The sequence below is a fragment of the Heterocephalus glaber genome, unplaced genomic scaffold (assembly GCF_053883595.1).
Source record: "Heterocephalus glaber isolate CG9 unplaced genomic scaffold, H.glaber_assembly_v1.0 deba00001457, whole genome shotgun sequence".
Classification (NCBI taxonomy): domain Eukaryota; kingdom Metazoa; phylum Chordata; class Mammalia; order Rodentia; family Bathyergidae; genus Heterocephalus; species Heterocephalus glaber.
This window is the reverse complement of record NW_028258305.1, coordinates 43,345,563-43,363,154: the sequence shown is the minus strand read 5'-3', so window position 1 is coordinate 43,363,154 and position 17,592 is coordinate 43,345,563. Positions and strand designations below refer to the sequence as shown.

The 17,592-nt window shown below is 40.0% G+C and overlaps 1 protein-coding gene across 7 annotated transcripts in view; it reads right to left on the bottom strand.

The window, feature by feature from the left end:
* Itsn2 (intersectin 2) overlaps window positions 1-17,592 on the bottom strand; it is a 148,195-nt gene that overhangs the window by 20,419 nt on the left and 110,184 nt on the right. For all 7 annotated transcript variants that reach the window (XM_087216602.1, XM_087216603.1, XM_013070102.3 and 4 more), the window contains 3 exons: window positions 17,432-17,553; window positions 15,956-16,052; window positions 15,257-15,448 (listed from right to left, as the gene is read on the bottom strand). In XM_087216602.1, coding sequence (XP_087072728.1) covers window positions 15,257-15,448; window positions 15,956-16,052; window positions 17,432-17,553 — 411 coding nt within the window. The remainder of the gene's footprint in view (window positions 1-15,256; window positions 15,449-15,955; window positions 16,053-17,431; window positions 17,554-17,592) is intronic.

The window sequence follows — 17,592 nt, the reverse complement described above, 5'->3', positions numbered from 1 at the left end:
TCTCAGAGGGGTTTAGGGAGGGAAACGAAAAGAACAGAGAGAGGCATTGCTGAGATTATAGCGGATGGGACTTTGGTAGAATTAACTGACAAGTGATGCAGTCCTTCAGCTTAGGAGGAACAATGGTTCCTGATTAGGAAAAAATAAAAAATAAATCCGAATCTAGACTGCATAATATTACGGAGAAAAAAAATCATTAAACAATCAGAGAAGAAAAATCAGAATAAGCACAGATAGCAGCCATTAAACTGGCTGCAGATCTCAACACAACAATAGAGTACAGAGAAAAAACAGCTGTCACTTTAGAAATCTAACTATACTTATGTGGATGAGTGAAAATAAAAATGATTTCAGGCAAAATCTGAGTCTCAGACATGAAGGAAGGAATTATTAAGAGATAAATTTCAGAGGTTGGGGTGCAGCTTAGAGGCACCACACTTGCTAGCGTGTGCTGGTCCTAGATTCAGTCCTCAGCAGCAGGGAAAGGGGAGGGGACAGGACAGACACACAAGTACTTCAGGAAGAAGGAAACTGAGCAAGGACATAATGAGATACAAGCCACAGCAGTGACCAAAAAATATTAGTCCATATGCAAAAAATAAAAATAATCATTGTATAAAATAACAGCATTAATAGTAATGGCTAAGTTGGTAGGTAATTTAAGGTGAATTTAGGACAGAAACATAACAACATCCAAGAGAAGACTCATTACAGATAAATCACTCTGCTTGTCCCTGATCAGAACAGAGGCACTGATTAAATTTAGACTTCATTAAGGCAAACATGATGTTAAAAACGGAAATGTAACTAGTGAAAGAACAGACATAGAACACATAATTTCCAAACCAGTAGAGGCAAATAAAGGAAAATAAAGGAACTCAATGAAGTCAGGTGTGGCTGCACATGCCTGTAAGTAATCTGAGCACTCAGGAGGCTGAGGCAGGAGGATTACCACGAGTTTGAGGCCAGCTTGGGCTACATAGTGAGTTCAAGGCTGGCCTGAACTACATAGTGAGAACCTGTCTCAAAAAACAACACACACATAAACAAAAACAAAACACACACACACACACACCACAAAACAAAAGAAAAAAAGAAAGAAGTCCCTATGCTGCCAGAACAGGGTGGGGGAAATACAACAGATACAGTTAAAAGCATCAAATCATTCTCATCAATGAAAACAACTTAAATCTGCTAGTGAAAAGAAAGACTGGGTTAAGAACACTAAAAATAGAAATGTTGTAGATAGAGGGCTGGAAAAAGCTGCATAAACAAATTCTAAAGTAGCAGCTGGGGAGTTTATTAGCAGTAGACAGCTTGGGCTTCCAGGGTCTGCAAAAGATGATTTCCATAATTCACCTGGGAGATGCAATAGTTCTGTCTTATTTACCACAAACAGAAAGCCTCAAAGTATGAAATAAAAGATAATTATTCCCATCTACCCCCCAAAAAGGAAAAAAGACACAACTATAATCATAGTCGTGAAGTTTAACGTTAATTCTCAATGACAATTAGTAAGAATGTGAAAGATTTGAACATTAAGCTTGGTACGATGGGCATGTATACAACAGAATATAGATTATAAGAACTCACAGAATGAGTTTCAATAAACACTAGAGAATCTACTGTTTGGGAAAACATCTACTGAATACAGCAGGAGAATTACAGATTTAACATCATTTTCAAATGTTTTAGTTTAAAGAAGAGGAGCTGGCTGGGTATGGTGGCACAAGCCTGTAATCCCAACACTCAGGAGGCTGAGGCAGGAGGATTGCCACGAGTTCAAGGCCAGCCTGAGCTACATAGTGAGTTCACAGTGAGTTCAAGCCTTGCGTGGCTGACACAGGGAGAACCTTCTCAAAAGAAACAAAGCCTCTCAGTATGCCCAGGTAGCATGCTCAGGACAGCTGTTACCCAGCCCCTCCCCTGTGGGGCGGGGTGCTGGGGATGAAGCTGGGTCTGCACACCTGGGCAAGTGCTGTCCCACTAGACCCCATCCCCAGCCCCTCTTTAACACTCTTTACTCCCCCTTGGCTTCTGAGTCAGCGCCTCCCACCCTCTGGCCCCTTTGCGCTTCCTCCTCCTCTGCTCTCCAGACTCCTGTTGAGCGCCCTGCACGCCAGGCCTTGGGGCCCTGCTCGGTAGCCACAGCCTGCTGGCCTGGTGTAGTCTCGGACTTGTGTGTGCACCGATACGCTCCCAGTCACTATTTCTGGGCCTCTCCATGTGTCTGCCTGCTCAGTGTTCTCCATCTGGATGTCTAATAGGCTGATCAAGGAGACGCATCAAAAGCCAACCCGTTCCACACTGTTATTTTCCACATCGGTTAACGGCAATGCCGCCTGACCGCTGAAGACACTCTTCACTCCGTTCTCCTCACTGGCTCTATCTTCAAACCCATCCGTACTCCGACCTCTCCTCACCAGGATCACCGTTGCGTGACCCAGGCCACTGTCACCTTTGCTCCAATATCTGCACTAGCTTCCTCGTGAGCTTCCTCGCTTCTGGTGTCCTCCCTGCGCTTTTATCTAGCAAGCCAAGCAATTCTGTTAAAACCTCCCGGACTGTGTCGCTCCTTTCACTAAACCCTGCAGTGGGTTTTTCTCATTCCGAGCAGAAAGCCCACAGGAGCTTAAAGAACCCCCACCCTCTGGGTCCCGAGCCCTTCTCGCCCGCTCTGCTCTGGCTTGTCCCAGCGACCTGGAACCCCTAACCCTAACCCTCAAACACCACAGCGCGCTCCCTCTGCAGGCCCTTCATTCTAGAACACCCTCCAGGCGCTGCCCGCTGGCTCTCCAGACATCCTCCGAGCCCTTGCAGTCCTAGCTCCCACATTACCTGAGTAGCCTGTTCAAATCCAAGTCTCTCCCCGCACCTACCTCCTGCCCAACACTCCCTCCCCTTCCCTGCATTTTTCTATGGTTCTACAGTTTGCACACTCATCTTGATAGTTCTGTTTTACCCTACTCCACTGCTAGCTTCAAGAGGGCAGGCTTTTTCTGTTTTGTGATCTGCTGTATCCCCTGTGCCTAACACCTGGTAGGTCCCCAACAAGTATTCACAGGGAGCGATACGAAGACAAACACTAGTAATAGGTGGTCAGAGAAACTGGTGAAAACTTCCCAGTTGGTTCCTGTGGACAGCAAGAGTGGCCAAAGAGAAAAATGAGAGATCATAGCTACTCTCAGATCAGAGACCCTCAGGAATAATTAGTAGTGGGCTGGAAGGATGTGGAAATTGGGAGACAAAGTAGGAATCACAGCCATAAAAATTCTGTCTCACCGTCAAGGTTGGGAACCACTACTCTAAATTACAGTGCAAGCAAGGACAAGCAAACAAGAGAAGCTCAGGGCAGGAGAAAGGCAAGATCTGGGGAGATTCCAAAAGATGAAGGACAAAAGGCAATTTGTGCTGACTAATGAAGAGAGGGCTTGTTTTGATCATGTTGTAAGTCCCTCAAAAGTCCTTGCCCATTCTGGGGAGAGCAATGCCCATTTGGTATATTCTTTGCCCTAAATTAACCAGTCAGAGTATCACACAGTGGTTTTCAGCTGCACTGTGTTTAAGTTCAGTGAACAGATAAGATTTTAACAGTAAAACCAGAAGACCAAATTCTGTGCATTTTCTGAATGCTGCCTTTATATTCAATATTATCAGGCCCTAGAAAGTTATTGGATATTTTATTTTGTAAAATAGGCTTTTGTTTACTTGGCAAATATTTATTGACTACAAACAATGTAACAGGTAGCATGTTTCCACTGTAAAGTCACAGATATTTGTCTTTTTGGAAATTTAAATAATTCTTGAACAAATTTTAAAATTCTTGTCTTTTTTTTTTTTTTTTTTGAGGTGAGGCCTTGCTATGTTGCCCAGGCTGGTCTCAAACTCCTGGGTTCAAGGGATCCTCCTGCCTCCTGGGTGGCCAGGACTACAGGCTCCTGCCACCACCCAGGTTCTCTGAGGTGCTGGGGATTGAACCCAGGGGCTCAGGCATGCAGAAAAATGCTCTGCCCCCAGCTCCACCCCATCTCTCTGGTGTCTTTCTGATGCCTGTCAAGTTCTGTCATCAGGTGTAATGTTACCTAACCAAAGACAAAAAAGGGAAGAAGTTCATAGTGCATTTTTTTTTTTTGTAAGGGGGATCAAACTCATGACCTTGCAGTTTCGAGGCAGGCAGTGAAACCACTGGGCTAAATCCTCAGCCCTCATATTGCATTTTAATGCCACAGACCATCAGAAAGCAAAACGTTTGGCTATCAGAAAACAGTAGTATTCCAGAACTTCTAAAAGCAACTCTGCTGATATGGCAAATGGAAAAAGAAGTATTTTACTTTTATTTTTAAAAATTTATAAAAGTCACAAGCCACAAAACTTTTATTTTTAAAATGTATGAAAGTCACAAGCCTCAGACAACAGAGATGTCCCAATGGTAAACTGCAGACCTTGGATCCCTCAGCAGTTAGGTCCAGGTGACATATCTGTACAGCTTTCTGGCCCACCACACTTATAACTGCCACCTCAGCTGAAGGAATCAGTGCGTTGTTAAAGAGAAATCACGAACTGCAGTCTCTCCATATTTACCCAACATAGAACTTTCAATTCTTAGCAATAAAAACCGCTGTCCCAACATGTGATCCACTTTGGGATAACTTGCACAACTCTGACCTGTGCTGAAGAGAATCTGAAGCTTGGCGGTGAATTGCCACAGACTTTATAGCTACCAATCTCTAAGTCTAGGTATCTCAATTCAAGTCTGAACACTCAAAAAGACAGGCTGCACAAAACGATGCTTATGTTACACTTACTGAAGACAGGTGTGGAGCCTGACCTGTCTTCTGCTAAACTGAATTTTGGAGAGAAAAGGGCTTAGGATAAATATTCTGAACAAATTCTGGTACATCCAAACAACAGAATATTATTCAGCAACAAAATGATATCAAGTCAGAAAAACATATGCAGGATACAAAAGAATGAAGATGTGTTATGTACAGGTACCAACTCCACACAAGAATGTAATCATTATGGACTGCAAACACATACCAATAAAACAATAATAATATGGAGGAAACTAAATGTATATTACTAAGTTTAAAAAAAAAGCAAATTTGAAAAGGGTACATACTGTATGATCCAACCAGGCAAAATTCTAAAAAAGGCAAAAACCATGGAGACAGCAAAAATGTCTGTGGTTACCAGGGGGATGAGGGGAAGGGAGGGATGACCTGAGAGAGCAGAGAATTTTTAGGGCATTTCAGTCACCCTCTGTAAGACTCTAATGGTGGACACATGTCGTCACACGGGTCGAAACTCAAAGAGTAGATAAACCAGGAGTGAACCCTCAGGTAAACTACAGACTTTGGGTGGTAAGGAGGAGTCAGTGCAGGTTCTACACAAATGTACTACTCTGGTGGGGGATATGGAAAATGGAAAGGCTATGCGTGCATGGGTAGAAGATATCAGGGTATCCCTACACCTTCCTCTCAGATTTACTGTGAACCTAAAACTGCTCTTACAAAACCTTAAAAGAGTGATTATGAAGACAAATTCAATTAAAAAAACAAGCCTTGGTCTGGGGGTTTCGCTTAGTGGTTCTGCCGCCTGCCCCCGCAGGTGCAAGGACCTGAGTTTGATCCCCGGTACCAAACAACAACAACAACAACAAAAAAACCCAAAACAACAAAAAAAACCCAAGCCTTTGTTCAAAAAGGATATATACAAATGGCCAAGAAGCACATGGAATGATAGTATCATTAAACATCAGGAAAATGAAAATCAAAACCACATATTACTTTGTATCTCCAGGCCTGGTTATAAGAAGTCAAATAATAGCAAGTGCTGGTGAGGATGTGAAGAAACAGGTAACTTGTACATTGCTGGTGGGAATATAAAATGGTATACCTATTCTGGAAAGTAGCCCAATAGTTCCTGTAATCTCTGCTACTCAAGAGGTTGAGACAGGAGGATCAAAAGTTTAAGGACAACCAAGGCAAATTGGTGAGATCCTGTTGCAAAATAAAACTTTAAAAAGGGCTGGGGTGTAGCTCACTGGTAGAACACTTGCTTAGCATGCACAAGGCCCTGGTTTAGAGTGCCTGTATGGGGGAAAAAGTTTTAGATAGTTACCACCCACTGTTCTAAATATAAATACCTCCCTTTTCCACTTCTAGGTATGCACCCCAAAGAAATGAAGACACATGTTCACATAAAAGCTTAAACAGGAAGGTTCCTGGCAGCATTATTCTTAATAGCTATAGAGTGGATACAACTCAAATGTCCACCAACTAAGAATTAAACAAAGCACAGTATATATATCCGTACAATGAACTTGGCCATAAAAAGGAATGATGTACCAACACCAGAACACGAATGAAACTTGAAAATATTATGCTAAGTGAAGCAAGTCAACCATAAAACCCTACATATTTTATGATTCTGTAACACAGAAAGTAGATCAGTGGTCTCCCAGAGCTACCCTCCCAGGGCTGGGCAGGGAACAGGGAGATGGAGAGTAACAGCTACAGGGTACAGGTTTCTTTGTAAGGTGATGAACATGTTCTATAATTTTGACTGTGGTGATGGCTGCACGATTGTGGATATAAAAACAACTGAATTTTATATTTGAAATGGATGAACTACATGGTATATGAACTATATCTCAATAAAGCTATTATCATGTTTAGCTTTCTCTTTCTGGATACCGTTACGTATTCTTGTCTGTTTACTATATTGTGTTGCCTGTACTTTTTACATAAACACTGTGCGATCTGATTTTTTTTTTCACCTCTGAGCAATCACTGCACTGCCAGAACTTTTAGTATTATACAAATGGTGGCGATATTAGCACATTAACATGCAGCTAAGAGCATGACTCAGAAACCAGACTGCTGCACCGACTGCCATTCACTAGCTGCATGAACTCACACAAGTTATTTAACATGTTTTAATTTCCATATGCGAAAGAAGGAAAATGAGTTAATACCTTCAAAGACCTTAGATAAGTCCATACAATAATAAATCCTCAATGAGGAGCACTTTTTCTCTTTTACTGGTACTGGCAGTGGCTACACAGGCAGAATTTTTTTTTTTTTTTTTTTTAAATAGTGGCAACATCAGCACAACGTCTTCATTCTTCTAGAACCTGTTTCCTTTCTTCAGGGTTCCTTCCAATACTCAATCTTTAACTGCTGATCTCAGCGGTCCGCTCTTCTCTCCAAGTAACCTCAACTACATACAGCTATCTGACATCTACCATGTAGGCACACCACTCCACAGGGGAGACGCGTCTGACATCTGCCTTGGTTATACCCTGACTGCCTGTGGGACGATCCTATTTGGATGACCCATAGGTGCTTTGTAGGAAAAAACCAAAATTATCAACTTCCTCCAATCCTGGTGTCTTTACACTGAGGCACCCCCACCCATTTCCTTTTTTATTTTTTTTGGTACTGGGGATTGAACTCGGGACCTTCTGCTTGCAAGGCAGGCGGTGTAACCACTGAGCTAAATCCCTGGTCCCCATTTCCTTTTTTAAATTTTGAGACAGTCTTGCTAGGTCACTGAAGTTAGGCTTATTTGTTTGGTTTTATTTTGACAAAAGAACTCGCCATGTATTCAGGCTGGTCTTGAACTCGAAGCAATCCTCCTGCCTCAGCGTCTGAGTGCTGGGATTACAGGTGTGTGCCACCATACTTGGCTTGAATTTATGATCTTCCTGTCTCGGCCTTCTAGAGTCCTGGTATTACAGGCATGTGCCACCATACCTGGCTCCAACTCTGTTCTTTCCAGGAGCTGGTGGCACCACTATCCTACCCACCACCTCTCACATTCTGTCAACCCCCAAAATTGCTACTGGCAATTTTCTCTCAGAAGTGTTCTATTTCTTTTCCTCTGCCATGGCTGCCTTTCAGACTCATGGAGGGAGCTTTGAAGAATGCTCACTCTGAGGCTGAGCTTCAGGCCATTTAAAGCAAGACAGAGACCAGTATTTTCTTTCCCTGGGAAGCTTGAGCATTTCTGATTTAAGCCTTGGTGTGTCTCTCACACCTCAACGTTCACTACTTCTGGCTTTGGGCTTCCACTTGATTAGGGAACTGCTTGCACTCACACTTTCCCCTCCCCCCGGCTGCTTCTCCTTAGCTTCTTCACAGCCCAGCCTCAAATCTGGCTGACACTTAGCAGAGGGATCTGGTAGTGGCTTCTTCCACTACCAGGGCGACTTTGCCTTGCACATCTGTTAGGAGCTGCTCTTTGCATTCCCTTGGTGCCCAGCAGGAATCTATCGCCGTGCTTAGTGTGCTGCTTTATGATTCCCTCTCAGAGTCACGCGGCCCCCCAAGGCTGGCACCCTGTCACTTCTGTATCCCCAGCCCATGTCCCTCGGTGCCTGCAATCCAGATAACTTTCCAGAGGAGGAAAAGCTCTTGGGAAAGAGGCTGTTTATGCCAGGCGAGGATGGGTTAGATTTTGAACCAATTTTTCTTTTCACCTGGGGGGCTTTAAAGCCAACTTGATTATTCAGTGTAACACTCTGCTTGAAGGATCCTCCAAGCATTCACTGCAGCTTGTTTATACAGGCTCCTATTTTGTTCTACAAAGCCTTACTCCACATTAATTTGTAAGTTCCTTCCAATATTTTAGAAAAATTTTGAAGGAAAAAGTGTAAACATCATAGTCCATTATTATATTTTCCTTTAGTTTCACAAGCAACAGAAAATCAAAATTTCTTTTCCTTTTGAGATACATGATTATCTCAGATCAAATTGTCTCAATCTTTTTCTTTTTTTCTTTGTGGTAGCGGGGATCGAACTCGGGTCCTTGCGCTTGTGAGGCAGGCAGCGGAACCACTGAGCTAAATCCCCGCCCCAAATTGTCTCAATCTTGACCACTTAAAAATTTTTTTCCCTTGTGATATAAAAAATTTGCTGTCCTATACCCATAGACAGGATTAAGAAAAAAGAAATTCCAGACATTTAATCACAACCACTTATAACAAACAGTTTTAAAGGATGCTTCAGAAGAAACACACAGTACAAGTAATGTAGTTTGTGTTCTTTTAATAAACACACTTGCATAGTTATATTACAATGTTGTAAAAATAAAAACAGATTATCTCATGCCAAGCGTGCCCAGCATCTGCACAATCTCAATACTTTTAATATAGTTTTCAAGACACACAAATAAAAATTTAAGGCAAAAACAGCACTTTGCAACAATTTAATAATTTATTACATTACAGTAGCATCACAGCAGCATCCAACAGTGCCACTTTTAGGCAAAGTCTTCCAATATTTTCATTATAGATTTTATTTACAAGAACTTATAACTTGGTAAAATTCATTCTAAGAAACTTGGCAAATAAAACTTTGGACTGGAACTGGCATTTCTTTCTCTACCCCCAAAGCCAGTTTCTTTGTTTTATAGTACTAGTTTTCATATTGTATTTTATGACATTAAAGTAGCAATTGAATTTTTATGTAGTTTTAGTTCAAAATTACTTTTTAAGGTAAGGTTTTTAGAGAAACTATATAGTGGATAGGGTTGATTTAAATTTTCTTTAAAAATCCGCTTTGGTTTTTGAGCTTTTTTTTTCATTACTGGAAAACCCGTCAAGTCTAATCATAGGTGTTAAAAGGGATCATCACATATTGAAATCCTTTTAAAAATTCTTCCTACAGTGTTCAAATTTATTTAGATGTATTCCCAGGTAAACTCTTTTCTTCTAAGCAAATTGGAAGCTACCTTATACTGAATGAGAAAGAGAACAAACACATGGCTGAATAAGGTATTGCAAAGGATTTCATGCACTTCTGAAGGACTCAAGTTAACAGTACATGTCATACATTTTTTGTTTTTAGCTTTCTCTTAAATAGATGACAAAATACCTATACAAAGAGTTGCATTTCAGATAACAATTACGTTTATTTTCCAGACTGACATTCGGCTTAAAACTGGCCTGGCCTGTGATTTAATCCACAGGTGCCTGATGAACACATGATTTTCAGATTGATTATAGGTGCTAGGCTCAACCTGAATGTCGTTCCTAATAATCCATATTTATCAGTGTTAAAGTGAAGTGACTCGAGTTACAAAAATATCTTTAAAATGATTTATCGGTGTATTAGGTAAGCCTAAATTCAAACTTATAAGGAAAAAATGTTATACCAAATAATGTGGTTAATTAATAGCAGTCTGATTTCTAACCTCAGTTTTTAAAGTAACTGTCCTTAAATTGAACTCAATTAAAGAGTGCAAATGCAGAAAGCTCAGGAGATAAAAGGTAAGACCGGTTAGTCACAGAATTTGGAAAAGTCACTTGAATTCACAAGGATTCATCTTTGCAAAGCCTCTGTCAGCGACTGCAGGTGAATCTGCTACCCATTTGTAGAAGGGTGTTATTGCTTTCCTACTAACGTCCTATTTATAAAAATACAACAGCAATGCCAAGTGCTATAACAGGAGGTGCCTTAATAACCAGAAACCCCCACTCCAGGGAGCACACATGCATATCTCCCTACAACCAATGATGTAAAGGATTTTGGAACACAGACATCTGAATTTTGTGTAGTTTTAACTAAATTGCTCATTTTTCTCAAGTGTTGTGAAGTTATGATTTAGGCAATGTATGACTAAACCAGTCCATTCATAATGTAGAGGCACATTAACAAATATTGCACAAAATATGTCTCCAACTTAAACTGAGATATAAAAACATATTTTTCTTTTTAAAAGAACTATGTGAGGAAATAAGACTGATTGTATGTACACTTTTCCTAATACTTAATCACAAACAGTAGATTGCAATGTAGTCTGTAAACATATTAAATTGCATAAACTGTCAGATTTTCAAATATAGTTTAATACTGTCTATTAAAACTCCCTTTTGTCTCAGCTAAGTACTATCATACAGTTTATAACAATGTCTGTTATTTCTAAAGTATTCTCCATTCAAGAAAAAGAAAATCCTATGCACAAGTAGCCAGTGTGGCTGAAGAACAGATTAGCTAGTGGAGCCGGGGTGGTAAAATCCATGTCCTGGCCTCAGACCTCCAGGGACACGGGAATGGCAGCTGAGGTGTCCTGCCTGCACTCTCGAGACCTGCTCAGCTAGAGCCTGTTACCGGCTTCAGGGGCATTTAAACCCCACACGGATTCCTCATGATCCCTGCTGAAGACACGGAGAATGCCAACCAGTGTCCCTTTGTGCACTGGGACATGATGATAACATATATAACAAGAATGTGAATTCAGTATAAAGATAAAAGTGGTCTGTCTCAGCTGGGAGGGTGCATGCCTGGCAGTCGATGCACACCTTTCATTTCTGAAGAATGATACCTTTAGTTCATCGATAAGGAAGTCACACTATCTGCACATGACGCTGAATCCTCACTAGCCCAGAGCACATAAAGATACTAAAGGAACTTCCAAAGTATAGCACTCAGACGTGGGCAATTTAAACAGGCTTCAAATATCCCATTCTGCAAACATCTGCCTTTCCCCTTCCTCGAGAAAAGATTATTTCCAGTTCTTGGCATTTAAACAAATTTAAATCTTGGTACTCATAGTGGCATGTTAGAAAGTAACAGAGAAAACAGCGCGCACTCAAAGGCAAGTCATAGATTGGGCCAATTAAGAGCTCACTGTGATTAGGATTAGATCAAACATAATAGCAGAACACAAGGCAAGCTTCATCTCAGCTCTGTGAGGAACATACACGCTGCAATAACACTGGGAGAGCACGGCGGCTCACTCCCGACCAGAGGGTGGTCTGTGCAAATAGTGGGTCTTTGTGTGTGTGAACTCCCATGTGCAGGGCACACTCGATACGCACGCAATGACCTGCGATTGCCAAACTAACGAGAAGAAAAATGCTAAGGGTGCCAGAGTGAACAGAAGGGAAAGCCACACAAAGACCCGCTATCCTTGAGCTCGTTACAAACGAATTTAACTGTAAGTTAGAAACACAAAGAAATAATCACAAGTGGCTCTAACATTCAACCGAAGTAAATGAACTGCGTAGGAGACATTTGACCAGGGCTGCCTGCCCTGCCTCCCGGCTAGAGTCAAACTTGGATAGTGGGTCTCTGGGGTGCTTTCTCAACTGGAAGGCAACATTGGGTCCTAAAAAAAGAAAAATGAGGAATAAAATGAACATAACATAAATTAGGTGGGTGAGGAAAATTTGACTTATAATAACATGCAACATCAACTAAACAAATTCGAACTATTAAAACTCAACCTTTAAGAATGCTGTAGTTACATAATAAAATGGAAGAATACTCGTAAGGCCCAGGGAAGCACAAATGGCAATCTGTAAGTCAGGCAGCTCTCTGCGGCGCCTACAAAGACTACACACACAGACAATCACCTGTAAAAATCCAGGTAGGTGCAGTGAAGATCTCATAGCAGTTCCTAACTTTAAGGACTAAGCACTTCCTGAACTATTTCCTATTAAAATTACAGGCGTGTATAAACTTAACATGATTTTAATACCTACCAATACAATTAGCTCTATTCTCCACATCTGAAAAAGCGATTATGACTATTAAATTTCTGATCAATAATTATTTCAAATAAGCAAAATTGGTACTCTTTGGTCTGCTAGGTGTGTAGATGGTTATGTAAAGGGTTGTTTTTCAGGAATAGGAAACTTTCTCAGAGGAGCCTATTTAGGAATTGTCCTGAGAATTACAGAATTGAGAACTCTTTTAGTCCGGGATGGATGAGAAACCTTTGGTCACTTACTTAGGCATATTCAGTTTTCAGAGATGATCAAACTAAAAAAATACATCAGCCAAAAAACAAGGTACATTGGTAAGTTACTGGTAACAGTTTTATAACAAAGAGAACTTTGAGATTATTCCTATTTTGAACTAATCCCTTGAACATTCTATTTTCCCAGCTCTCAATATATGAAATAATCAAGAAGGCAGCTGGACCCTCCTCCCATCCCCAACACCCATCTTCCTGGCAAACTCCCATGGCTTGTGCTTCCCATCTCAGCTCACATACCTAGCACTACAACACGCCTTCTTCCCCACACAGCTTAGAGGGTCTTTCCCACTACATATTTGTATAAGTATTTAGTAAAGCAATAGTTACATTTATCTGAGTATCTGTTTCCTCCTAAACTCTGAAACTACTTCAGAGCAAGAACCGTCTTCTCATGCTCATGTTTCCAGTGCTTGTACATACATAGTGGTCACGGACAGAACATATTTACAAAGCTAACTGAACAGTACAACGAATGTTAACATAACATCCAAAAACATGATAAAAATTAAAATCCAAAGGACATGGGAATTTTCCTTTAAAATTACTGTGTAGGTCAGCTGTGACTGAAGGGTAACTTTTCTTTTTCTTCTTATTTCTGTTTCAGTATTGCTATTTCCCTGATTTACTTCAGGCAGGGCTTTAAACTGGCTCTCTTCTGGAGTTGTGATGTCCATTATAGTAGCTACCAGCCACAAGTAACTATTTTGCTTTAAATTCATTAAATTAAAATTGGGTTTGAGTTATATCTGCCACATTCTAAATGTTCCAAGAATACATGTGGTTAGTAGCCACTGTGGTGGACGGTGTAGACTGTTCCTCACCACAGAAAGTTCTGTTAGATACAGTACTGCTTAGACGGGGCTCTTGTCGATAGGCAGTGAGTGTGTCAGCTCTACCCACATTACAACTGCAAACAAGGCATTCTCTGGCCAAAAGTAATTTGTATGACGAATGTGTCCTCTGCTAACTAATTCATGTCCATCTATTTTCTATATCAAACATTTACTGACAACCTACTATTTTTTTTTTTTTTTTTTGGTACCGGGGATTGAACTTGGGTCCTTGCGGTTGCGCAGCAGGCGGCAAAACCACTGAGCTAAATCCCCGGCTCCCTACTATGTTGTTTAAGAATGAGAAGTTGTTACTCAACTTCCTGGGAAGGTTACTTTCCTAGGAGGTTGTCACTAGGACAATAACAACAAAATATTTTAAAAACTATCACTGTCGAGTATAGATTCTACAGAAGCCAAAATGCAGTGATACCATGGAAAGTCACCTGGGATCACAAGCCAAAGGTCTTCCAGATATAGGAGGTCTGAAACACATCTTCCCTGTCAGCTTCCAGAAAGGTGCTGCAGATAGTTCTAAACTGATTTCTAACCAATCACTGTAGAGCTGAGAAATGGTCATTCATTAGGCAATCCAAGCTGTTATCATTTCTTTACCATTTCTTCTGAAACCCTGAACCATTTTTGGGAATGTTCAAACTATAAAAACTACCTCCACACTGGAAAATTTAGTACTAAAGGGACGTCCTCTCTCACAACTATCTTTCAAGCTCTAAAATGAAAATAATGCATAAAATTACAGATGTGGTATAAAATAACTTTATAAACCTAGCACTGAATCATAAATGTTATCTCAGTTTTGACTGAGTTACATTTATATGTTCTCAGAACTAAATTAAAATGAAAGGCTCAATCTTTTCAAAATTCCACTAAGTGATAAAAATATAAATCATGACCTATTTCATAAAAACAAAAATAAGAGATGAATAAAGTGATATTTTGTAAAGGTAAAAATTACTTACAAGTACTATTTCTTCTCTAATATATTATTAACATTGTGTTCATTGTCAGCTACAGAAAAGGACAGGAGATTGCCAAGAGATAACACTTTCAGATTTGGCCCACTGCTTTGAAAATAGTGAGACCTTGGTTTATACGTCTTTTTGTGGCATGAGGTGGCTATCTACGAATTACTGAGGTTTCACATGTTTAAACAGGTTATTTTCCTTCCAACCTAGATGACGATGAATAAGCATGAGGGAAATAATGAAAAGGTTGCAAAATTAATGGCACCTGAATACTAAAGAATAATTCTGAATAGGCAAATAGGGTAATTATAGTACTAGCTATTTTTTATTAAGCTGAAAAGAACACTGGTGGTGGAAAAAGAAGCTGGTGGTGAAGGGCAGTTGCAGTATAGACGGCTATTATACCAAAAGACCCGAGAGAGAAATTATACATATTTCAGATATAATTTCATAGTAAGATTGGAAGCTAGCAAAAAATATTTAAAACAAACCAGCATAATTCTGATGTTGTAAACCATTTCCTTTTGTTTTTTCCTACTGTAAACATTAATCTACATTTGCTGTTTGTGCTGAGTTTAAGATCTAATCCAGAGCAGTAATAAATGTTACACTCACTGCATATTAAAGTTTTCATATCAGATAAGAAGTAAATACTTTGATATTACTCACACTGCTGACTTGGATCTGAGTCTGTTGTCATCTTCACATAGTTTGAAGGAAAAAGACCTGTCACCCCATTGATTTCTCCTTGCCACCAGTCAGGGTCATCTTTGTTTATAACATTAATAAGTTGTCCTTTGGAGAAATTGAGCTCATCTTCATTATTTGCTACATAGTCATACATGGCGATCACCTGACACACTATCAAAAAGAAAAGAATAACAAATTAATTATTCTTTTAGGGATCAAAACTATCCCACCCTTATTCCCTCATTCCTTGTCTTACAAAACCAAGCATTAACCAATTCCAGTTAAAGATCCAACTGAACTGCTGGGCGTGGTGGTGCATGCCTATAATCCTAGCACTCGGGAGGCTGAGGCAGGAGGATGGAAGTGAGTTAAAGGCCAGTCTGGGTTGCATAGTGAGTTCAAGGCCAGCCTGAATTACATAGCATGACACTCCCCACCCAACTCAACTGAACCGCTTTCCTTTCCATGTTGAAACATTTCAAGGAGTAAAGAAGTTCAAGTATCAATGAGCACATGGTTGTTCTTACATAGACGTTTTCAGAGGGACGTTCTCAGCGGCATGTTACTTTTAAAGCAGCAGTAAAAAGGACAGATCTCCTATCTTTCAAAGATAATTTAAAAAGCTGATGAATTTTAACAACGTTCTCTAATGAAACACAAGTTAACCCACTTTCATACCAGCATGAAAGGCAGGTGTGGTTCTTTCACTACTTGGACCCAAAAGTTTAACGTGGCTGGCAGGAAACCATCCTTTCTGTCGTTTCCTTCCTCTGGCCTATAAAATTAGCAAAAGGGATATACAACTGAAAGGTGAGATTAAATGACCATTGAGATATAACTTTAAAAAAAACCAAACTCTTGACTGTATAATAAAAGATTTATCCAAATCCTTATCCTGTATCTGTTCAAATACAGCTCTGGCTTTTGCCTTGGCTACGGGGAGGTAATCTCTAACCCTTGGAGCTTGCTGACTGGGAAGTGTCCTAGTCTACCTGGAGGCCTTGCTCAACATTAACCAACTGGGAGGCTCAGTACAATCTATCTAAGTGCTGCTGAAAATGCTATCTGCAGAAGTCTACTCAGAGGTTGTTCAGCCTGAGTTCTCTGAATGTTTCACATAAATAATATTTATAATCTAAGAGATTTTTCTAGAGTTCTAGTAAGTTCAAGTCAACACTTAAAGTGGTGCAGCTCACGGCAAATGTCTTATGAAAGTTTGTAAATAATTAAAAAGACAAAATTTGTGAAGAGCTATGTTTTCCACTTAGGTGGGTCCACCTTCAGAAGAAAAGAGAAGGTGGAAATCCAGGGGGTTATTCTAGAAGATACCGAATTTTAATCCTTCCCAAGAAGGATCCTGAGGGTCTGACTCTCAAGAATGAAGCTATGTTTATCCTCTGTATTATAATAATTATTAATTTTATATAAAAATACAGCTATTACATGATCATCTTTTAACCCTAAAATGCTAAGTTGTAACCACTAAGAAAAGTTTAGAAGTGAGAAAAGAATGCTCTTCCTTTATCAAAACATATATAATAGCCGTCTGTCTACATTTTAGGAAAAAAAGACTCTTCCGTGTCTGCACTACATTTCCTTGGCAACAGTTTAATGGGTAGTACAGTGGCACCTTGGTTCACGAATGCTTGTTTGCACAATTTGGTTTGCAAACAGAAGCATTTGGCAAAATTTTGTTTTTGTTTGCAAACTCTGCATCAGGTGACAAATGTGACCGTGGCCATCTTTCCCACACAAACACAAACGTGGCCATCTTTTCCAAAATTGTAGAACAAATTAAGTTCATGAATTTTCTCAGCACACAGACTGGATCAGGTCTTTCTCCTGTGGGCATCCCGGCAGAGATGGCACTGTGCTCCTTCTAAGACGACCTGCAGTTTAGTAAGGAGTCTACTATGCGAAAGCGATCATGTCTCCAGGGAAAATTGTTCTTTAAAATGCTACTAATCAACTAAACTGTGCTAAAAATAAATGAGCAAAAGATTAGAGGGAAATCCAATCCAATGAAACGTTACTACTGATTAACTCTAAGTGGAATAATTACACATATGGATGATAGAAATTTTTAACTGATTTTCTTTTTTATGAGCATACATTATTCTTATAATAAAATTGATAGATGTTAAAGAATATTACCTGTAATTCTCCTTGCCACCACCCACTTGTATTCTTCTTTAGAATTAATATTAACTGTCCTGGTGCAAGGCTAAGTTGCTCAGCACCAGAAGCAACATATGCTGAAGTTACTTGAGCAATTTCTGAAAAGAAAAACACAACTATGAATTCAAGACTATGAC